Source organism: Saccostrea cucullata, unplaced genomic scaffold, assembly GCF_032062105.1.
Source record: "Saccostrea cucullata isolate Sc308-1 unplaced genomic scaffold, CSIRO_AGI_Scuc_v1 ctg4082, whole genome shotgun sequence".
NCBI lineage: Eukaryota > Metazoa > Mollusca > Bivalvia > Ostreida > Ostreidae > Saccostrea > Saccostrea cuccullata.
In genome coordinates, this window is record NW_026931931.1 from 25,080 (window position 1) to 49,674 (window position 24,595).

Sequence of the window (24,595 nt, forward strand, 5' to 3'; positions counted from 1 at the left end):
CTGCAGAATTGACAAAATTATCTAATTTATTTAAACATAATAGACCTTAAACGATGTTCAATGAAATCAAATAATTAGAGCAAACTAAACATAAGGGTAGAAGACAGTCGAAGGTGAGAAAAGCCAGGTAGGTAGCAGGTGCTTTGTCACGGTAATTACTGTATAAACACTGCCACAGGTGATAACGGTCATTTAGGTGCACAGGAAACCCTAATTATTGTATGTACAAGTGCAATGAACATTTAACGTTTTAAAACCGACGTTTTAATGCATAAATAAATAAGATTAGAAATATTTAAAAATATACATCCGAGTAACCGAGTACCGATTTTAGTATTCGATACTCGGACGTTCGATCGAGTACCCGGTTAACCGGGTACTCGTTGACATCCCTAGTAAAAATACATGTATGCTACTAATTATCGGTACATATGAAACATGCATTTTTTTTTCAAAGTAAATATACAGTTATTGATATTGTAAAGTTCTAAATATTTTGTTTTTCTTCATTTTTACATTTCCAATAATTTTCTATAAGAATTCTTTACAAATCAGAGGGAAAAATTTATTTTCTGATAACTAAGAGGGACATAAGCATGAATATCTCAATATATTCATTTACAAAATTATACTTGCTGTCCAAACTGTAGAGCAAACTTGACTGTTTAATTTCATTATTTGTAGCAACTCATCAAATAAATAATGTAAATACATGTATAAGATATGATTTAATTTCTAAAAATTCATGAGGTACATAAACTATAACCCTTAAAGCCAGCCAGAATATTATTCATAAAGTGAGGTGGCACCTTATGAAATATGCCACCATGAAGTGTTTTAGTTCATGTCCTAATAAATTTTTTTTAATTATATTTATTTCTCATTTGAATTCACATTAAATAATGATAAAAAAAGAAAATATCTATCTTTTCTTTCATGTCTTGCCAAAAATCTGCATCAAAATGCACAAGCTCTAAATGAAATTCCTCAGGAGTCCACACAAAAAAATGACACCATTCAAGTCCAGTAACTGCCATCTGGGTCATCACCTGATAGTAGTACTTATGAGTGTTCTTCAGGTGGTATCCATTTTCATCTTTGGTGAGGTAGTCGCACTCTGATAGGCATCTCACAGGACACTTGATTTCAAGTAAACCGTGTGGTGGTGTTAATGAGGGGCAGAACACTTTTCTGTCTGGTGTGGCTGCTATCCAGGGTGACCATGGGCTTATAACAAGACCACACGGGTAGATGTTAACATCTTCATCCATAGCCTAAAATTAATAAAGGAAATTAATTTTGATTCAATATACAATTTAACCGAGGTAGTTTGATATGATGTACATGTATTTAGACATCAAATATTACCTGCACATAAGCTAATGCAGCTGTAGGTTCACATGCTAAGCCGTGTCTCATTGCTGCTGAAACTACCTTCCGTGTGGTCCTCAGTCGTGCCACAAGTGGATCACAATCTATAAAAAAAATGTTGTTTGGTAAGGTATCAATAACACTCGGCATACAAAGATGATTATTTTTACATTAAGAAATGCTTAATTTCAAATTTACAAATATATATATTTGAATACTTATTTTTTAGGCATTCATAGATTATATTCTAACCTTCTTTCCGTCGCACAATGTGTCCTGCTACAGATGCAGTAATTCTGTCCTGTCGTATCTCGTACCATTTTGGATCCTGGGATTGAAGACGGGTGGAAATTTCAATTTCACTGGTTTGCATCTCCGACACTGACAGTGACTCTAGTTTCACAGATTTACTGTAGTCTAGCACAACCGCCACATTGTTTATCATGGTGTTTTGCTTTGGTAAAGATGGGAAATCTTCAGTAGAACATATTCACTGTGTAGTTTCTGCTGTACTCCTATGGGTGATCCTATAGGAAAATTCCCGAACTTGGTACACACATCTTTCTGCTGCTCACTGGGGCTCACAACTGATAACAAAAGACATGATTTGTCAATGGAAGACAAAGCTTCATACAGTTCTCCAAGCGGTGAACACTCTGAATTTACGGGATTATATAAGGTTGTCTTTAATCCACGGGTCTTCATCCTGGGGTCACTTGTGTTGAATCCTGTGACAGTTATATTGTCGGATGAACTGCCACAAATTTTCTCACCTAAAATAAAATTTTAAACTTAAATTTTTAAAGAAACAAATGCATTTTAAATGTGTATCTTTGTGCATCTGATAATTTGCATGTGTATCTATATATATATGTTGTTATTTTAATACATATTACATGTAATTTTAAATTTGTTTAAAATAATTGTAGCCAGTGGTAGAACATTAATCTTGTAAGTGTAAAACTGCTTAAACAGACAGACCAAAAAATGTTTACCTCTTGGAACATGCCAAGTTTGTGGTAAGGAAGTCTTGGCAACATCAGTCGGAACTGCCTTAAGATTGGATGCTTTCATATGCGCAATGGAGTACAATACACCTACAATGTGTCCACAAGATCCAGATCACCAACTGCACAGGAACACTTGCTGTCTTCTCTTCCAAACACCGGTCCTTTCTTTATTACTACCTAAAAATGATTATACATGTATTAGAATATCATTAAAGTACAATTATCATATGATGTGACATTTACAAAATACATGCAGGTACATTTTCTTTAAAAATTGAAAAAATTATAAGGTTATTAATCTCAGTTACCAGTGGCGGATTTAAGAGGGGGCGCACCCGGCGCGCGCCCCCCCTAAAATTGTCAAAATTTACGTAAATCACAGTTTCATCTAGAAAATATAAATATATGTATACTTGGTAGACCTCTTTTTTACCCTACAAAATCTCTAGAATCCAGGAGCTTCCGGGGGCTTCGCCCCCTGTGCCCCGACCAGGGCTTTGCCCTGGACCCACTGGGGGCCTCAAGGCGGCCCCCAGACCCCTTGCCTAAATTTGGCGCCCCCTCTAACTTCAATTTCTGGATCCGCGCCTGGTTACATGAATTTATAAATTCAATCACAAACTTAAACATGGACAATTGTATTGGGTATAACCGTATAATTATTAAATATCATGTTAGAAACACAATTCAAGTTTGCATACCTCTACATCATGTGGGGACTCATTCTTTTTCTGGGATCTATAACATCTTGCTCTTATAAGACATCCTTCATCACCATCCAAAGCATACACTGTAATTTTTAATTTAACAGCATATATAGTATTGATATACTTTTTGTGTCACCAATGTGAGATATATATTACTGTATAATGCAAATAATACTGTTAAAAAATAATGAGATATTGTTTATATCTAGGGATAATGATTAATGTAAGGGACATGCCCTAGCATACATGCATGGTTCATATCATTGTCAATGAAGTTGTGCAATAATTTGAAAAGTTAACACGCTCATGTTTAATATTATATATCACGAAAAATAATCATGTATTAATTTGATAATGATTAGAATGGGGAAATAACCTTGGTTTGTTTATATTGTCGTGTGAAACTGAAAGTACAAGTACAGTATGTATAAGCAGATAGAGTGTTTACCTCTGATGTCTGTGACGTATTTCTCACTAAAATACTTATATCCCTTGGTGAGCTCTTTTGTTCCATCACTTTTAACACACTTTCCTACAACTTCCTCCACAAAACTGAAGGAAATTGCAGGTACGGTAGATAAATCACGAGTCGATGTTTTGACTTTTAATTCAGCCGCCATAGTTTCTACCGACGCTAGCCTCGTTTTGGATCCGATATGAATATTCATCACGATCTCATTAAGAAAGGAGTATTGAATGCCTGGTAAATTTTTCACAATTACTGTTTTCTTCTCATAAATTTATTTTTCATTTCAGAAATAATTTCTTTCTTTCAGGTAACTTGCACTAATTTAACGCATGGTCCATGTGCATGTATTTACAATTTTGTTTCAAAGAAAATTTGAACAATTTCTTTAAAAAATATACTCTAAGCGAAAGAATTAATAACGATGTCAAGACCATTTAGAAGGCCAAGGTAATAAAATAATGACACAGTTGGTATTTTCATCAATATGAATCATTGAAAGTTATCAATATACTTCCTCTAACCAATTTCCTTTTGTATTAGAAAATCGCATAAAGTATATTTGATTAAAATATCTTGAAAAATGAAGTGACATTTAGGTCAAATGAGAGATCAAGATAAGAAAGATGATAAAGCTACTTCATAGTTGAATTAATAGTGCTCACCATTAAAGTTGGTGTAATAAAGTTCCTTTAAAACTGCACTTAATAATAAATTCAAATTTATTAATTAACAATGAAGTCAACATGAAAGAAAAAAGGTAATAACAAATGACGCAAAAATCTCTCATCAATTTGTATCTTTGTATGAAGTTTGACAACCATATCTAGAACAGCTCCTCTAAAACAAAGATAAATGTATAATAATAAGAAACAGAGTAAAAACAATATGTTCCCCAACTTCGTTTGGGGAACATAATGAGGCGTAGTGGGAGGAAGATCATAAGGAAGGTCAAAATCAGAAAAGTATGACACGGTTTGTAGTTTTCACGAATATGTATTAGTTTATGAACTTTGATTAAAAAATATCTTGGATAGTAGTATTTACTTTATTTCTTACCTAAGGTCAGAATAGGGATAAGTGGGAAAAGATCACAGTTAAGATTTAGGTAAAAATAAGTGTGTCACAGTTCAATAGCTATCACCAACATAAATCATTCTGAATTTTGATTGAAATACTAGTATCAGGTAAAATTCTTGAAACTGGGCAAGATGCAATGTGCGACGAAAAGACGGATGGAAGGACGGGGAACAAACAATAGATGTCCTGATCATACTCATGGCGATGAATAAAAAGAACAATGCTCTATTGTCTCAATAAGTTATAGGTCTTGCGGTTTTTCTTCTGCTGTAAGTTCATTTGATTGGTCTTGGCCAGTTAGCGTTTCTTTATTGAGTGATACACATAAGTAATATGTATATATCTAAGATATTTAAGCACAACTGGACAGAAAACGTTAGTAAGAGGTACATGTATGAAAAAGTTATCTGCTGGAATATTTTTTTGCATTTAGTCAAGATTTCTCTAGATCTGGAAATCTCAAAGTTTGATTTTTCCTCCTAAATGCTACAATAAAAAAAACACTGCCGCAATTAGATTAAAGTTAATTTTGTCTACATATTAGAGCCTTTGCATTCCAGCAAATATATTATAATATTATATCAAATTGTACATTCAAATTTTTTTATTTCAAAAAGTTTTTTACTCTGAATCCTGAGATTTCTCCGAGAGGTCTATTTATTCCAAGTAGAGTGTTTCGTGAAATGTGCCTGTGTGAGAAACTTAAATCTTATTCCCTCTTGAGCTTTCCATCATGAATACTTCATGATTAATATTATTTTTTGCGTGTAATGTAAATATATAAATATAATCTCATATGCATATAATATGAAAATCCTAAGCCTTGAAGTTTTTTTTTACCTTTTTACATGATGATTCTCTAGAATTAGAAATTTTAAATTGAATATATGTAAATTTACTATATGACTGTGTAATTCTTTTAGGCGCTTTATTTTGGTATGAGATACACCATTTAAAGACAAAGAATTCAACGATATTTTATAGCCGATTTTTAATTCATTTTTTGACTCTGTCACAAAATTCTAGACTCAGCGTTAAGACACAACATTTACATTTAAAATAATTCAGACAATTGAATGTGCATTTTATTCGCCTTTTGACGGTGGCAAAACTAATATAATCCAGCAATAATACTATATGTTTGTCCTTTTCGATACATAAGTGGCAGTTTTGTAGTGCTGATTGACATTTGGTTTTACATTTGTGAGCGGTCATTTATTTGATTGGACTAAGCCAAGTTATTCTTCGAGGAAGGTGTACACATCAAGATTTAAACAAAGAGTTTTTTTTCATCCAGACAGAACTCATGCTTGTTTATAAACATGTACCTGTGTACAAGCAAACATAAAATGCTAAAATCAGTTTGTAAATGATGGTCGTTTCTAATGTATGAAATATAGATCTTTCTCCTACGAAAAGTTAATAGTATCTATATGTAGTAGTTAATTGTAAGTTAAAAAAAACTTTGACTAAAAATTGACCACTTCAGTAATATTTGGTAAGTTTAACTTTCAAGAAAACTAAATAGACCATTAATTCGACATAATGATATAATTTCAAATCTTTATGCCCCTTAACATACTTTATATAATTCTGAGTACTTTTATTTTTTCTCCTGCATAAATAACATAAAAAAACAATCAAATGAAACAATACATGTACAAATTAATTTCACATAAAATTGTAAAAGCCAAAAATAATGTACAGATCAGAAAGACATTCAGTAAGATATTGCTTTGCATGAAAACAAGATATATATTATTTTCATGTATCCTGGGGCATATTCGGATTCCAAGAAATACAGATGTAAAATAGAATAATTACAAACAAAATGTTTAGCCAAAAGCTATACATATACACAATTATAAGATGTTTTAGGTGTGTAATCCAATATAAAGAAATTAAAAGCCTGATATTTTTAATTTGAAACTTGAAAAAAAAGAAAGTTCAGAAATCAAGTAATAATGTTTTGCATGCAGGTAAAAGAGGCCCAATGACAATTTTTTACCCTTGATTAATTTAATGACATTTTTTTAAACCTATAAAAGTCAAAGGAAGACTTCCAGGTAATACTACGTGTATCTGTTTTAAGCAGAACATTACCAAAAATTATCATAGCGTCGGTGGTGTAATGGTCAGCATGGTTGCCTTCCAAGCAGTCGATCCGGGTTCAATTCCCGGCCGACGCAATTTTTTTCCTCTTCATCAGCAGTAAAAATTCTTCATTTTCTTTCAAAGAAAACACCTCTCTGACTCTATACTTCACCCTCGTCTCAGGGTATTATAGTATAATAATTTACTCCATTTAAATCAGAAAAATCGATTTTTCTTCATCATTACTTGAAAGATCCTATATATGAAGGCACTCTATATAAAAGGAGTTACTTCTAAAATATCCTCCTTTTATAGAAATAAAATAAGAATTTTCACACATACTAGAACTATGTTGGCTTTTAAATGCTTCAAATCTAAGTACAGTTTTGAGCCAAGAATCAGTAAAAAGTGTTATTTCTCTCTTAGTAAACGATCAAAACTTTTAGTTTTTGTATCATTTTGTACCTGTATGTGACAACTTTACTATATGTGAAAATTGGAAAAAGTTAAATATAGGAAGCATATAAAAATGACTAATGAATCCTAAAAATTTAAGAAAAGTAGAGGAAATTCGGATTAGCAAATATCCATTTTCTTTAAATTATCCATGTCAATTTGGTAATGTCATCTTATAGGCCCTATATGATAGTATCTTTTTATGTGAAAAGAAAAACATTCAATCTTTTAAATTACAAGTAGGGATCGCATGATTGGAAACAGTACTTTTTTATTCTTTATGTCCAGGAAAAAGGTAATGACCTTGACCTGACCTTGCCTCTAATATTAAACGGTCAAATTTAATCTATCTGATACCTTCTCTTAGTGATATTGTCTTCTTGATTCTTTGAAAATTTCATTAATTTTTAAATACAAGAAATGTGAGAAGAATCCTACCTTAACATTAAAATTGATCCTTTCTAGATGAAAGTTTTAAAAAAAAATATTCCTTTTCTCGCAGAGATTTATTGTCGTTCATATTTTAAAAAAATAAATAAATAAAAATAAAAACAAAAAAAAAATAACGATTAAAAGATAATTGTATTAATTTCATTTTAAAGCCATGATTTACACATTGAATTGTCAATGGATTTTCCCTTATTCTCCCCGATCATGAAAAAGAGTAAAAGGCGGGTGTGACCGGGCGGCAGGGAATGCTCATTCCTCAATGGCATGCGATCCCACCTCTGATGTTTTGGAGGTCCGTGTTTGCTCCGCTCCTGTTTAGTAATGTTTAATTGACTTTTGAGCTCAAATACTATACAATTATGGACTGTTTAGAAGGGAGACATCACCAATTATCAGGTCTGAGTAGGGTTGTCACCCGAGGGCGCTTGCGCCCGAGGGTGACAACCCTACTCAGACCTGATAATTGGTGATGTCTCCCTTCTAAACAGTCCATAATAGTTTTATTATCCTGAAGAATCTTAGAAGAAATAAAAAAATATTATTTTTAACAATTTATTGAATGTAATAAACTGTAACAAACAATTCAAACACTATAACATCTGCTTAATTATATCACTGGACAACAATCATTTGCTATTATTAATGTTGAAATTCACAACACATCCTGTGATATATGGTGTAAATCTTTCCAATGAAAAGGGGTTTTGAGAACAGCTTGGAACATTTGCAGACAAAGACACATTTTCCTTTTCTTTTTCATTTTGAAATGAGTTGTCGAATAGAGCTTCCACTTGATCTGGTGAGAGGTCTAATATTCCATCACAATTTGTGGTGCATTCAACAATTTTGGTTTCTGACGTCTCGACTAATGCCGCCGAGAGAGCTTGACTCATCTCATGTTTGCGCTTTGTGCCAACTTTTCCTGTGTAGCTTTTTAGAGAAGATTCTGATTTATGGCCAGAGACAGACATTATGTCACGACTTGAGAAATTGTTCACATCCAAAACGGTAATGTTTGTTGCCCTTAACGAATGGTTCTTGTAGACGTTTCTTATACCTGCCTGTTTACAAATATTTGGTAACATCTTTGACAGCGTATTCTTTCCAATAGGTTGTTTGGCGTACCAGATACCATCGCTGCTTTGAAATGAATCGACTGGTCTTTGCCACAAACTGTTGTTGTCTGGGTTCAGTTTTGAAAGATACTTTTTATAGCAGCTCACTGGACAACGAGGGTGCCCTGTAAAGATACCATTCAAAATTTGTTTTAATTTTTAATCAATCTAAAAAAAATTGCATTTTTCACGTTTTAATACACATGATACATAAAGCTTAAAGATGTAGTATTTACCTTTAATTTCATACATCCTGCCATCTGTAACATAAGAAGTTAGATCCGAATCCAAGCGATGATTTTTATCCAACTCATCAATATCTTGGAAAACATACTCTCTTCCCGTACTATCTACTGATACTTTAAAAGTCTCTTTCGTCATCAAACGAAGGTTTTCTCTACCCCTTCTAGGCTTCTACACAGATGATACATAATATCGAACCAGACCTTTTGTAAAAGACCAACAGGTGTATCCGGGTCAAGGGCGAAGCTGGTATAAATGGTTTTTATTATTGTTTTACAAACAGCGTGACAGTTTGCTTTAAAGGGCGTGCTAAAATTTTGTATGCTGGTTATCATTTTACTCATCGATTGGATGTTTGATTTCAATGGAATCAATAATACTTTGCATATGAAACATAGAACCCAACAACGCCACTGACAATACTGACCAATCGTATTGAATGACATGTTTACTAGCATGCAGTAAACAACAGTTACACGTGGACGGAAAAAGCAAGTTTTACAGCCTATAATGATGATATTGATAGCTACATAGTACAACAGTAGCAGAGTAGCCTTACTAATTCTGTTCTTTGAATTTTCATATATGTATATAAAACCATCCGGTCAAATCATAATGGTGAACAATCATTCAATGTGATTGGCCAGTATTCTCAGGACATTGTTGTATTCTGAGTTTCATATGCAAATTAGTATTGATTCCATTGAAAAAAAAGCATCCAATCAATGAATAAAATGAAAATCAGCATACAAAATTTTAGCACGCCCCATAAAGCAAACTGTCACGCTGTTTGTAAAACAATAATAAGTCATCTCCCTCTATAGCCGGTGTGTGTTCTGTTTTCCCCAGTCCGTCACGTTTTAAACTGACAGAAACCGCTAGAAAAACATCGTTTGCTTTCTTAAATTCTGGCTCTTTTATAATGTATATTCCAAACTCGCTGTTAAAATACCTCGCTAGACCAAACCGTAAAGCACGCAGACCAGACAATTTATATTTTTCACCATTTTTCTTTCTTGCATCTGCATAAAATGACAACAAAATATCGGCCAATTCCTTCCGTGAAAACGAGTCGAGGTTTGCAGACTTGTCGTTTTCCACCAAATACTGAATTAGGATAGATAACGCTGCTTTTGTCGCTCGTTTCGTGTTGTTTGAATCCTTGTCATTTAAAGCTGACATGAATTCTTAAAAACGCAACATGTTCATCTATGTACGACTTGTTTCATACTAACTATAGCCGTATTCCGCCATATTTCTTTCAGATACCTTGTCTCATTGTAACGATATATACCCCAATGCGCTCGTTACACTTGAATGATTTTTTGACTTGGGTATCGACTTGTGCACATCTCCGATGGTAAAGCATATGAGAACACATGAGGAGATCAAGACATTTCAAAACCACAATAAACAACACAATAATCATATTTCTAAATAATTATTCATTTGAATCAAAAGAAAAAAAATGCAAGTTTGGTGAGAAATTTAGATGCACGAGTACGTATTTTTACAGTGCGCCAATTTATGCAGAATAAACTTGAAATAAAAAGCAGTAAAATCTGCAAACACATTTTGAAATTATATCATTTGAATGGAACAAAACAACCAACGTCTTTGATTTGCAGCCCCTATGCAATTGGTGCATATCGAGAAAACGCCTCGAACGCTGTAAACGTACCCATACCTGGTAATAAGGTTACTGCATCGGTTCGAAGATGTGCACAAGTCAAGTGATATACACCCTGAATTCCATTTATTGAAATATGTATCACAAAAAAGAAATAAACTCCACAAAAGCTCAATAGTAAACACACTGTCATTACTCCGTACAGACTAGCACGTCGACACACTTAGTCCGTGCTGATCAGATTTTGGTCAGGGAAAATATCACAAGTGGAAAAGGAAGTTATTTGGTATTTGCGCGGCTGAAAGGGGGGGGGGGTTATAATTGTGCTATAATTGTGAATTGTCTATCTACATGTAGTTCTAATATACATTCTATACAAAGTCATGTATATAGTCTGCAGTTGGTTTGCGTCGCAAAATTCATTTGTCAATTATAACTGATTATTTTAGTACTAATCTCAAATCTAAACCAAGTAATTTGATGTACGGTAATTATTTACTTCAAATCTTAAAAGCAATTAACCAGAATACAATTTTTATGTGTACATAGATCTATACGTTCTTTAACACACAAACACACGAAGAAATACCATCCCCTGGTCAGATTGACATTTAGGCATTTGATTTTTTAGGCGGGGGGGGGGGGGGGGAGCGTGCAAAAATAATTTACATGACCGTTATCTAAATATTCTTGGAAGACAGACATCTCTTCCGAATTCAATTTTGAATTTTTTTTTTTAAAATGTGTCACTCCGACCACAAAGTATGTGCATTTTGAGGAATGTATAAATGTTTTATAATTATGTTGTTATAGAGAGTCTTTCGAGATTTCAGTATCCCTGCCTGATAGTCTAGCTATTTTTTTTTATATAAAATAATTTCTGTAGGAGTATTTGGGAGATAATTTTAAAAGCTAGGACACTGGTTGAATATGGATAATTTTTATTTACTCTTTTGTATACTGAACTCTCTCTCTCTTTCTCTCTCTCTCTCTCTCTCTCTCTCTCTGTAACCATCCCTTAGGGCAATAATAGGTATAAGATCCTACTCACTTTGTGCTGTACCAATTATTAAGCCTTAGGACAGATCAAGGATATTTTTTCAGGCGGGATGTCGAAACTTCATAAATTGAATAATAATTTTAATTTGGACAAGAAGTTAATCCAAACGGCCAAATTGAAAGAGAAACTAGAGGTATTGTGAGCAATGAGCTCAGTAAATGATACCCCCGCCTCCCATATGGTTATAATGGCAAAGTCCATATTTTGCTGTTGTCGCTAAACCCAAAATAATGTCGGATCAAAAAGTAAAATAGGAGGTGCACAATGGTAATATGTAATAAATCTAAGATTATGTGAAAGTTTTATTAAATTTCACTTAGTGGTATAAGAGGATTTGCGGATAAGAGATGGGTACCCCAAAGCGTAACAGACCGACGGACGGACATAACTATTACTACATACTCTCCCACTTTTCAAGCGGGGGATATAATAAACGTGAAATATACATCACAGGAATGGGTACATTGGGAACTTTCTCAAATTCGTTCTCAAACGTATTGGCCTCGGAAGCAAATTGAAAGTGGGGGGGGGGGTAAATGCAAAGAATTTTTTTTTATACATTCAAAAAATCTGACAAGCTTAAATAAAAGGGGGAAATGTCCTTTTCCAAAATACGAATATCCTATTTCGTGTGGGGGAAAGGGGGGGGGGGTAGGTTCGAACTTCAGCAACAAAATTTTTCTCCAAACACCAACACTTTCCTCTTTTTTAATCTATACTGCGACTTGTCTGTGGAAAGTGGGGGGGAGGGGGGGAGGTTAAACCTACGCAGCAATGCTCAATGTCTATACTAAGTATATATTTGTAAAAAAGCCATCCCCGGTTGCGACACCTATGCTCAAACGTACGAGTCGAACCTGGACCTGGACAACAGACAAGAGAATGTTTAAAAAGCTAATTGTAGGTAAAATATGGAATTCTCACGGGGGTTTGCTCTCTCTTTCTATCTGCTTTTTCTAGTAATCATTAATTATTTATGTCTAGAAATTTAATTCACATTAAATTCTATTTTCATTATCATTGTACCACAGAATCAAACTCGTTTATTATACCCCTCGCAACAAGTTGCGTGAGGTATAATGTTTTGAACCCATCAGTCAGTCCTCTTTTTTTTTTGGTCAGCGCAACTTCTTATAAACCACTGCACAGAGTTTTGTCGAACTTTCGAGACATTTATAGGAGTCAATGTGAGTCTAGATTTGCACACCACCAGGAAATTTCGAATTTATTTTTTGGGGAATTTCCACACTTTTACATTTAGATTTTAGCCATGTCTTGATTATAAAGATGAGCAGTTTGTCAGCGCAATTCCTCATAAACCGCTGCACACAATTTCGTCAAACTTTGCAGATATTTAGGACACAATGTGCATAGATGTGCATATAACAAGGAAATTACGATTCCTTTATATTTTTTTTCTGGGAATTTCAGCTCTTCGACTTTTGGGGGAGCGTGGGGTATGTTTTCATTCATTGTGCATAAAATTATAAATAACTTTAAATCAAATTATATTAGGTCTAATAAAGGCAATACACAGTATTTATTTGATAATAATTAATCATAAAGAAATCAATCTGTTTAAGACGTTTTTCTTAAATTAGTTTTATGAGAGTGTTAATATGCATGTTTTATTACCCCCCCCCCCTCCTATCACAGGAAAATATCTTCAAAAGGTGAATGATTCGTAATAATGCATGCTTTATTATAGATTTAATGAAGTTAAACCATGTAATCATAAATTCTATTTGCAACATTTACAGACAAGAGTAATGTTTAGTTTTGAAAAAATTACTTGCATTTTTTTTTCAATCAACCCCACTGAGCTTTCAACCTTTGATATTTTCCCTGACCAAATAAAATGATCGGCATGGGCCACATGTGTCCAAGCATCTTTTACTGTTGAGTTAGCAATGGATTACACGACTTCTGAGATGCATTTTTCAATAAAATTCTTTCGACATGTGCACATCTCTGTAACGATAGCGGTATATTCAGGTAAATGTTTTATCACTGCGTTTGACGCGTTTTCTCGACCTGCATGGTTTTTTGCTGTACATGAATGTATTCCGTGTTAGTGTATTTTCTATATTGCAGCAAATGCATTCAAAAATAATTTGATTCTCGGTTTAGTTCTATTTGTTGTTGTTGAATTCTTACTTTTCGAACATGTATTTGGTCAGTTTATGGACTTCTAAAAACTATGCTATCGGAGATGTGTACATGTCGACAGCCAGGCTAGAAAATCACTCAAGTGAAACAATTCTACAAGGCTATATATAGCAGGTACGGGTGGCCAAAAATCTTCGATAAAATATGGCGGAATCGAAGAAATATGGCTGACAAGGGCGTACAGGAATGTAGTTAGTCGTACAAAGATGAAAACTAATGCCTTTTTAAGAGTTCATGTCAGCTTTAAAATACTTTGAATATCGTTCTCACTATTTCGAGCAAACCGCTTACACTCCTCCGACGCCATGTCAACAGACGACACTTTTTTTGAATTATCTGTTTACCGATCCCGCTCATTAATTCTAACGACTTAATCAGAGTTATCCCGCCTGAGCTAACTATCACCGTCGAAAGGGAGATAACTGTTGTCACCCTGCGCGTGAGGGAGACATCACGAGTTGTCTCCCTGCACGTGACCTGCTCTAAACCAATCAGATTGACTGTATAATTCTGAAGGATAATAACATTCGTTATCTCCACGTTATTCAAACATATTTGATATGCAAGAGTGCAAAATATTAATGTACTTTAAACTGGTTTGATTGAAAAGAAATTAATTCGAATACTGTTCGTTATCTCCATTCATTCGAAAAAGTGATTTTGGAAAATTGCGAGAGAAATAACACGTGATTAACAACAGAAGATTTAAATACTGCATTGTTTATATGCAAACGAAATTGAAAAATTGTTTACAAGTTTAAAACAATGGTGCCCCTTTTGTTTTTAATAGTCTTTTTATATCAACCTCCGTGTTCACGTTTTTGCACAAATTATGAAAAAGAGGACAGAATACTAAAACAAATAAAAAAAGAACATTGCTATTTAAGGTTTCGTCAAAGGTAAACATGTCTAAAAAAATATTTTTACAATTGCTCCAAAACTGTGTGTGATATGAAGTGAAAACGTTTACAGTTTTTAAATATATCACTGATTAATAGATAGAAAGTATTACTTGATAACAAATATTTTTTATCAAGTAATACTTTCTATCTATTTGCATATAAACAATGCAGTATTTAAATCTTCTGTTGTTAATCACGTGTTATTTCTCTCGCAATTTTCCAAAATCACTTTTTCGAATGAATGGAGATAACGAACAGTATTCGAATTAATTTCTTTTCAATCAAACCAGTTTAAAGTACATTAATATTTTGCACTCTTGCATATCAAATATGTTTGAATAACGTGGAGATAACGAATAGTATTTGAGCTCAAAAGTCAATTAAACATTACTAAACAGGAGCGGAGCAAACACGGACCTCCAAAACATCAGAGGTGGGATCGCATGCCATTGAGGAATGAGCATTCCCTGCCGCCCGGTCACACCCGCCTTTTACTCTTTTTCATGATCGGGGAGAATAAGGGAAAATCCATTGACAATTCAATGTGTAAATCATGGCTTTAAAATGAAATTAATACAATTATCTTTTAATCGTTCTTTTTGTTTTGTTTTTATTTTTATTTATTTATTTTTTTAAAATATGAACGACAATAAATCTCTGCGAGAAAAGGAATATATTTTTTTAAAACTTTCATCTAGAAAGGATCAATTTTAATGTTAAGGTAGGATTCTTCTCACATTTCTTGTATTTAAAAATTAATGAAATTTTCAAAGAATCAAAAAGACAATATCACAAAGTGAAGGTATCAGATAGATTAAATTTGACCGTTTAATATTAGAGGCAAGGTCAGGTCAAGGTCATTACCTTTTTCCTGGACATAAAGAATAAAAAAGTACTGTTTCCAATCATGCGATCCCTACTTGTAATTTAAAAGATTGAATGTTTTTCTTTTCACATAAAAAGATACTATCATATAGGGCCTATAAGATGACATTACCAAATTGACATGGATAATTTAAAGAAAATGGATATTTGCTAATCCGAATTTTCTCTACTTTTCTTAAATTTTTAGGATTTATTAGTTATTTTTATATGCTTCCTATATTTAACTGTTTCTAATTTTCAGATATAGTAAAGTTGTCACATACAGGTACAAAATGGTACAAAAACAAAAAATTTTTTACTAAGAGAGAAATAACACTTTTTACGGATTTTTGGCTCAAATCTGTACTTAGATTTGAAGCATTTAAAAGCCAACATCGTTCTAGTATGTGTGAAAAATCTTATTTTATTTCTATAAAAGGAGGATATTTTAGAAGTAACTCCTTTTATATAGAGTGCCTTCATATATAGGATCTTTCAAGTAATGATGAAGAAAAATCGATTTTTCTGATTTAAATGGAGTAAATTATTATACTATAATACCTGAGACGAGGGTGAAGTATAGAGTCAGAAAGGTGTTTTCTTTGAAAGAAAATGAAGAATTTTTACTGCTGATGAAGAGGAAAAAAATTGCGTCGGCCGGGAATTGAACCCGGATCGACTGCTTGGAAGGCAACCATGCTGACCATTACACCACCGACGCTTTGATAATTTTTGGTAATGTTCTGCTTAAAACAGATACACGTAGTATTACCTGGAAGTCTTCCTTTGACTTTTATAGGTTTAAAAAAATGTCATTAATCAAGGGTAAAAAATTGTCATTGGGCCTCTTTTACCTGCATGCAAAACATTATTACTTGATTTCTGAACTTTCTTTTTTTTCAAGTTTCAAATTAAAAATATCAGGCTTTTAATTTCTTTATATTGGATTACACACCTAAAACATCTTATAATTGTGTATATGTATAGCTTTTGGCTAAACATTTTGTTTGTAATTATTCTATTTTACATCTGTATTTCTTGGAATCCGAATATGCCCCAGGATACATGAAAATAATATATATCTTGTTTTCATGCAAAGCAACATCTTACTGAATGTCTTTCTGATCTGTACATTATTTTTGGCTTTTACAATTTTATGTGAAATTAATTTGTACATGTATTGTTTCATTTGATTGTTTTTTTATGTTATTTATGCAGGAGAAAAAATAAAAGTACTCAGAATTATATAAAGTATGTTAAGGGGCATAAAGATTTGAAATTATATCATTATGTCGAATTAATGGTCTATTTAGTTTTCTTGAAAGTTAAACTTACCAAATATTACTGAAGTGGTCAATTTTTAGTCAAAGTTTTTTTTTTTAACTTACAATTAACTACTACATATAGATACTATTAACTTTTCGTAGGAGAAAGATCTATATTTCATACATTAGAAACGACCATCATTTACAAACTGATTTTAGCATTTTATGTTTGCTTGTACACAGGTACATGTTTATAAACAAGCATAAGTTCTGTCTGGATAAAAAAAAACTCTTTGTTTAAATCTTGATGTGTACACCTTCCTCGAAGAATAACTTGGCTTAGTCCAATCAAATAAATGACCGCTCACAAATGTAAAACCAAATGTCAATCAGCACTACAAAACTGCCACTTATGTATCGAAAAGGACAAACATATAGTATTATTGCTGGATTATATTAGTTTTGCCACCGTCAAAAGGCGAATAAAATGCACATTCAATTGTCTGAATTATTTTAAATGTAAATGTTGTGTCTTAACGCTGAGTCTAGAATTTTGTGACAGAGTCAAAAAATGAATTAAAAATCGGCTATAAAAACGCATTAGTTTGTATCATTGCCTTTAGAAAATTAGCCCTTTTATAAAGAAGCAAAAAATATTCATTTGAGAACACAAGCTTCCTTGATTGATATTTTATCAACAGAGTGATAATAAAAAGCCGTTTGCAATGCTAATGAATCCTCATAATTATTACAAATATAAATAGACAATGTTATTCCTTTTTTTTTTACAAACATAGGAGGCGTCTCCATATGAGTGAAAAATTCTCGAGAGGGACGTTAAACAACATACAATCATTAAACAAACATAGGATACATCTATCTAAGGTAGGCTTATCATGATAAGGAATATTTCTTTTAACATCTGCGTAAATATCGGGCGTGACTCTACTGAGTATTTGCCAAGGCTTTCCTATTTAATAATTCGAGTAGTGATAATGCCATAATCAGTGTCTGTAATCTGCATAACTCTTTTTAGATTATTTATGGAACAAAAAATTATCGAGTATGCTTTTATTTTAATATTTTATATTTCAAACTAATGAATAAAAAACAACAAATTATCATATGAAATCTGGAGACAAGCCTCTTTTTTATAGCTCCCTGTTGATAATTGAAATTATTTACAGGGAAAAATCCAAAAAATGCGTCGGCCGGAAATTGAACCCGGATCCACTGCTTGGAAGGCAACCATGCTGACCATTACACCACCGACGCTGTGACTTCTATTGGAAATGTTAAAGTATGTGAAGATATTTTTTACCTGGAAGTCTTCCGCTTAATTAGCAATTATAGTTTTAAAAAGGTTATTAATTAAGGAAAACAAAAAGAAATGACGATTCTCTTTCACCTGCGGGCTAAACATCAATTCTTTACTCCTGAAATTTATTGATATAAAAATAATTGGTTTTTTTAATCATATGATGTACAAACCTTTAAAAAATTGAATGTGAATAAGTACATCTCTAGTCCAAAAATTGTGTTTTTATTTAGGATATATTGTACATATGTATTTCTTGGAATCGAAATCATCTGTTGTTGTAAAAAGCCTTAAGCTGCGGTGGGGTAGTGTCAGAGATCTTGCAAATCTCAATTTTTGGAGCCTTTTGACCTCATCTTCTGCCACTTACATTTTTTTAGCCATGTCTGTTTGCATACAAATACGATTTTGGAATATTGTCATTTTGATGTATTATTTTTGATGTATTATACCACTTGTTGTGTTTGCAATTGGTTATAATTACCAAACTTCTATTATAAATGTTTGTAAGTTAAGACTTGTACATTTTTCTCATGCATGTATAATTTTTACTTGGTCTCAACCGGAGTTTGCTTGTCAAATTTTGGTTATTGTATATACTAGCTTGTAATCTATCAAGCCTTAATAAACAACAATTTCAACACATAATTGTGTTTAATTATAGTTTTCTAAGTTATCGTTCATTTAATTTTTCTGGAAAGAGGAAGCATAAATACATCTACATGTAGTTGTTATGCATAGAAACATGTAACCAGTAAAGGTCTTCCTAACGTGTACACTATTTTGTCTTTCATACTTTTACAAATTTATTTTCTTTCATTTTAATTCTTTTGATGTTTATTTTTCAGGGAAAAGCATGAAAGTAAATGTACTCAGAATGATATAAATTACGTTTAGGGGAATAGAGGTTAACATATATTTCACTATGTCGTATACCTTTTTAGCGGGATATATTTTTTATGTACTAAATGCAGTATTTATAAAATATTTTTAATCAAAGAATGCTTGTACAGAAAATCTCACAATTAGCAAAACTACGAAATATTTTTTATTTGAAGATTTCTTGTAAGACAAAGGCAATATAGAAGACGTCCATTTATAAACTAATTTTAGTGTATTATAAATATTGTTTGGATAATTTTTTGTTTAAAATACATCATTAGGACACCTTGCTCGATTAATAACATAATTCAGTCCAATCATATAAGAGACAACACACAAAATAAAACCAAAGGTCAATCAGCACGCGTACGACAAATCTGCCACTCATTTATCCAATAGGAAAATATGTTTGTATAATTAGATCATACTAGATTTGATACTGTCAAGTGACGAATAAAATCCATATTGAATAGTCTTTATTATTAATTCAAACATATAGAAGATACGTAGTAATCTTGAAACTATCGAGTCCAGAAATACTAGTAAATGACATAGACAAAAAATTTAAAGGATGAACTTCATTTATGAAACAAACATTTATTTAAAGATAATCAATAAAAAAAAACTCATAAAATACAAATAGCGTATTAATTCCTGATTCTCTTTTATTAATTTTCATAAAAATGTTTGTATACAAAAAGTTTGTACCATTCACTACAGAAAATAAGCTATTACGTAAAGTACAAAAATTAGGATTTAGGATTTATTTGAGTAAACAAGCTTCCTTGGTTGCCTTTTTAATCAGCAAAGTAATAACAATGTGAATGATTCATCATAATCATTATAATCATAAATAGCCAATGTTATTCTTTTTATAATCATAGAGTATAAGTACATTTATTTAAGACAGGCTTATTTATTTTAACGCATAGGTTAATACAAGTATCTATCCGATTTAATTATATCTTTAAGGTAGGATTCTTCTCTGGTTTCTGACTAGATGGAATATTCAAAGTATATTTGTTTATATGTCTTATATATTTAGATGTAAGACATTTAAAAGACCATATTTTTCTTTCCTCATCACAATTATACAACTTTAAATAGAAATGGTAAACTGCATTTGAAAACTAGCAGGGACTATATTTTTGGCGGAATGGTGGCGTATAAAAAAATATCTTCTTTTCTGCCTCTCAATATTATTATAGAACTTTGAATTTAGTTATAATTTTTACGCAATCAAAGACTAGATGAAATTTCCGAATGTAAGTTAAATTAATAATAAGGGACTAAAGTTTCAAAATATATCAAATGAATAAAATTTTTCACACATACTAGAACTATGTTGGCTTTTAAATGCTTCAAATCTTAGTACGGATTTGAGCCAAAAATCCGTAAAAAGTGTTATTTCTCTCTTAGTATGGTAGCATCTTTTTATAAAAACATTCAATCTTTTGAATTACAAGTAGGGATCGCATGATTCGAAACAGTAATTTTTTATTCTTAATGTCCAGGAAAAAGGTAATGACCTTGACCTGACCTTGCCTCTAATATTAAACGGTCAAATTTAATCTCAATGATATCATCATTAGTGATATTGTCCTCTTGATTCTGTTAAAAATTCATTAATTTTTAAATAGAAGGAATGCGAGAAGAATTCACCTTAAGTGGTTTACAGAAAACAAATTTAAATATCATATGAAAACTAGAGTCAAACCTCTTTTCATGGCTCCATGTTGAAAATTAAAACTAAATTTCGTGAACATCCGTTAATTGTTTTGTACATATTATATCATCCTTTCTGCGAAAGGTTTTTAAGCTTTAATTCTAGTTTCAGACTTGCATCTATATCCGAAAAAATGGATTAGAAACTTTTTATTGACTAAATACTGACATAAGGTTAATCTTATGAATGAAATATGAAGATAAAACCCAGAAATCAAGCTCAAAAGTCACGCATGTATTTAAAGCAGAGCAAACACAGACCTCTAAAAATTACGAGGTGGGATCGAGTGACATAGAGCAGTAAAAATCTTCATCAACCGTACAATACGATGATTTGTAAAAACATTGTGAACCACAATTCATAGCTTTAACTTTATTATTTTGATGTTATTCAAACGATCAGTTTCAATAAATTGTCAGCTTGTTTTATTCTAGTTATACTTCGTTTCAGTTATGTTCGTTTTGATTAACACTTTTTAAATCATATTCTATTGTTTTAAGATTATATGATATCTTTACAAATACATGAAATATACAATTAATTTATGTTTTATCACTACAGTGAGACCCTGTTTTTTATGCTTTAATTTTTTCAAGTTGAAATTTAAAGGATACTTAAGATAAAAATCTGTCCAGTAATCTTAGCGACCTTAACATCCTCATCTTACCGACACATTTATTTAATGTTTTCGGTGTCAAGTTTTATTTTATTAATTGCTTAAACGACGTAAAAATATATTTTCCATAATAAATATTTTGATTATAATATTATGGACTTATTTATAGTGAAGATAATTGGTTGTAATTTTATTCATGCACATTCAAAAAAATAATTCATAGTACGTTTTTAAGATTTAAAACACCATCAACATTTTATCTATTCTGCCAAACCTTTTAAATTTCACCATATAATCCTTCAGCTCATTTCATCGTCATTTGTACACGGCTTCCGTCTGAACTATTTTTTTCTTCATACTTTTTCATCTTTCAATTGAATTGATTACAATATTCGGATAAAAGAAATCTTTTTTCCGCAGATTAGTCTTTCTGCTTGTAGTCTGAATTTAGTACCCAGTCGTTCGGCAATTTTTATGGTCGTTAAAAAGGCATTTTTTGAAGTTCAACCCGCCGATTCGTCGGTTGAGTACATGTAATATGTTCTCGCCAACTGTTAGGTCATTATTTTTATTTTGACTACTGATTACCCTGTTTACCCCCAATAATTCATATGGCTCACGGCAGGTGTAAAAGGACGACAGGGGATGCTTACTCCCCCCAGACATTTGATCTTTTTCATGATTTCTTGAGTCTCCAGAGGTCCTTGCTTTCGTCCAGTTTGAATTGTCGTATTAATAAAGATTGATCACTGTTTGTTATCTTTACCGGTAAAAAGTATTTTTAGGCTGTGACGTCATTTCATTAACATCAAGTTTCTTTTAATCAGCTTGTCATCATAAAGTTTAAAAATTTGTATACAAAATGTCTTTTAATTTTACTTCTTCATTTTTGTATAATTATTATAATACATGATGGTTTGAATAAATTAATAATCTTACCTGGATGTTTCGATATCACAGTATTTATAAATATCATCATGGAGATATTATTTTGGATAAATTTTTGTCTTAAACTGAAAAAAGTATATATTTCAGAATGCAAAGTATATTGGCGTATTAATATTTATAGGACAAAATCAAAAGGAGATGCGTCGACCGGGAATTGAACCCGGATCGACTGCTTGGAAGGCAACCATCCTGACCATTACACCACCGACGCTATAATTCTTCTAGTATATGTCAAGGTATACGGGGATAATTTTTACCTGGAAGTCTTCCTCTTAATTGACATTAATAGTTTTAAAAAGATTATTAATTAAGGAAAACAAAAACAAAATGACGAGACTCTTTTACCTGCAGGCTAAATACTTTTATTTATTTTTCAGGTAAAAACTTGAAAGTAGACAGAATGATATAAATTATGTTTAGAAGCATAAGGTTTAAACTAGGGATGTCAACGAGTACCCGGTTAACCGGGTACTCGATCGAACGTCCGAGTATCGAATACTAAAATCGGTACTCGGTTACTCGGATGTACATTTTAAAATAATTCTAAGCTTATTTATTAATGCATTAAAATATCGGTTTTAAATGTAAAATGTTCATTGCACTTATACATACAGTAAACAGGGTTTCCTGAGCCTCTAAATGACCGTTATCGCCTGTGGCAGTGTTTATACAGTAATTACCGTGACCAAGCACCTGCTACCTGGCATTCTCACCGTCGGCTGTCTTCTACCCTTATGTTTAGTTTGTTCTATAATTATTTGTTTTCATTGAACATCGTTTAAGGTCTATTATGTTTAAAATTAATTAGATAATTTTGTCAATTCTCCAGAAACCGTAGATTCTCGGGGAAAGAGACAGACGATATTGCACGTGCGATTGTTGATATGGATGCGTTTGATTACGTGCCAATTAATGCAAATTATTGAATGCAAAGGTTTTAAAAATTTTATGTCCATCGTTGCACCAAACTACAACATATCGTCTCGTAATTTTAATGAAATCAATGATCGAAAATTGTACGAAGATCGTAAATCCGCTCTGTTAGAACTTGATCAAGTTGATACTGTACATGTATAGCTCTGACGACTTATCACTTGGACGTCAAACACATTGATAGAGTTACATTACAATTAGGGAACAGATTATTTTTTAAAACAAAACCATTGTGAGCCATTTATGATTTTATATCTCGTACTTATCTGATAAATAAATTAACTTTAAAAAATGTTAGATTAAATTTCGTCGGGCACCAAGTGGTCATAATTGTTACAACACAGGTTACGGTAAACCTCCCATCAGACCATGTGGTTTTATTTCAATGTTTTACAGTTATCAATTAACTTGTTCATATTTATTTAGACTTTTACCGAGTACCCGGGTACTCGATCGGAAAAACGCCCGAGTAACCGAGTATTAAAAATTGACCGATTTGACATCCCTAGTTTAAACATATTTTTTATGCATTTATATATGGAGTATTTATTAAATATTTTTAGTTAAAGAACGTACAGAACATCTCACAATTAGCAGCACTACTAAACACTTTTTATATGAAAATTTCTTGTAAGACAAAGAACTTATTATTATTATTAATTTTTTTTTTTGCAATAATTAAGAAGACATCCATTTATAAACTAGTTCTTGTATATTATAAATACTGTTTGGATAATGTTTTGTTTAAAATGCCTCATTAGTTCACATTTATCGAAGAATATTGGGTAAGTCCGATCATGTAAGTGACAACACACAAAAATAAAACCAAAGGCCAATCAGCACTACAATACTACCACTCATTTATCCAATAGAACAAAAATGTTTATAGACTAGACCATACCAGTTTTGCCACTGTCAAGTAACGACTAAAATCCAGATTGAATAGTCTGCTGGATTATTCTTAAAAATGTAGAAGATGCGTAATAACCTTGAAACTATCGAGTCCAGCGATAAATGATAACTATAAAAAATAAAATAATTTAAATGGTTGAATTTCATTCATAAAATAAACACTTTTTTAAAAGTGATAAATGAAAAGCTTAATATGAAAAATTATAAATACAAACAGCTTACAAATTCATCATCCTGATCTTGTTTGTATACAAAATGTCCGAGTTTGTACTATTCACTTCAGAAAATAAGCTTTTGTGTAAATTACGAAAAATCGGATTTATTTGAGAATACAAGCTTCCTTGATTGCCCTTTTTTGATTAGCAAAGTAATAATATA

The 24,595-nt window shown here is 32.0% G+C and overlaps 1 protein-coding gene, 4 non-coding genes and 1 pseudogene across 5 annotated transcripts; 1 reads left to right on the forward strand and 5 right to left on the reverse strand.

The window, feature by feature from the left end:
• Positions 1-733: 733 nt before the first annotated feature.
• Positions 734-3,775, reverse strand: LOC134234037 (uncharacterized; annotated as a pseudogene).
• A 2,976-nt stretch (positions 3,776-6,751) lies between these two features.
• Trnag-ucc (transfer RNA glycine (anticodon UCC)) lies at positions 6,752-6,823 on the forward strand. The gene has a single exon. It is a non-coding gene; the product is annotated as a tRNA-Gly (tRNA).
• A 1,365-nt stretch (positions 6,824-8,188) lies between these two features.
• On the reverse strand, positions 8,189-9,221 carry LOC134234038 (uncharacterized). The gene is made up of 2 exons (XM_062716093.1): positions 8,986-9,221; positions 8,189-8,874 (listed from the first exon to the last, which is right to left on the reverse strand). Exons 1-2 carry the CDS (start codon positions 9,128-9,130, stop codon positions 8,261-8,263), a joined length of 759 nt encoding a protein of 252 aa, XP_062572077.1. The 5' UTR covers positions 9,131-9,221; the 3' UTR covers positions 8,189-8,260.
• Positions 9,222-16,266: 7,045 nt separating this feature from the next.
• Trnag-ucc (transfer RNA glycine (anticodon UCC)) lies at positions 16,267-16,338 on the reverse strand. The gene has a single exon. It is a non-coding gene; the product is annotated as a tRNA-Gly (tRNA).
• A 1,747-nt stretch (positions 16,339-18,085) lies between these two features.
• Positions 18,086-18,157, reverse strand: Trnag-ucc (transfer RNA glycine (anticodon UCC)). The gene has a single exon. It is a non-coding gene; the product is annotated as a tRNA-Gly (tRNA).
• A 4,354-nt stretch (positions 18,158-22,511) lies between these two features.
• Trnag-ucc (transfer RNA glycine (anticodon UCC)) lies at positions 22,512-22,583 on the reverse strand. Its single transcript has one exon. It is a non-coding gene; the product is annotated as a tRNA-Gly (tRNA).
• Positions 22,584-24,595: the final 2,012 nt, after the last annotated feature.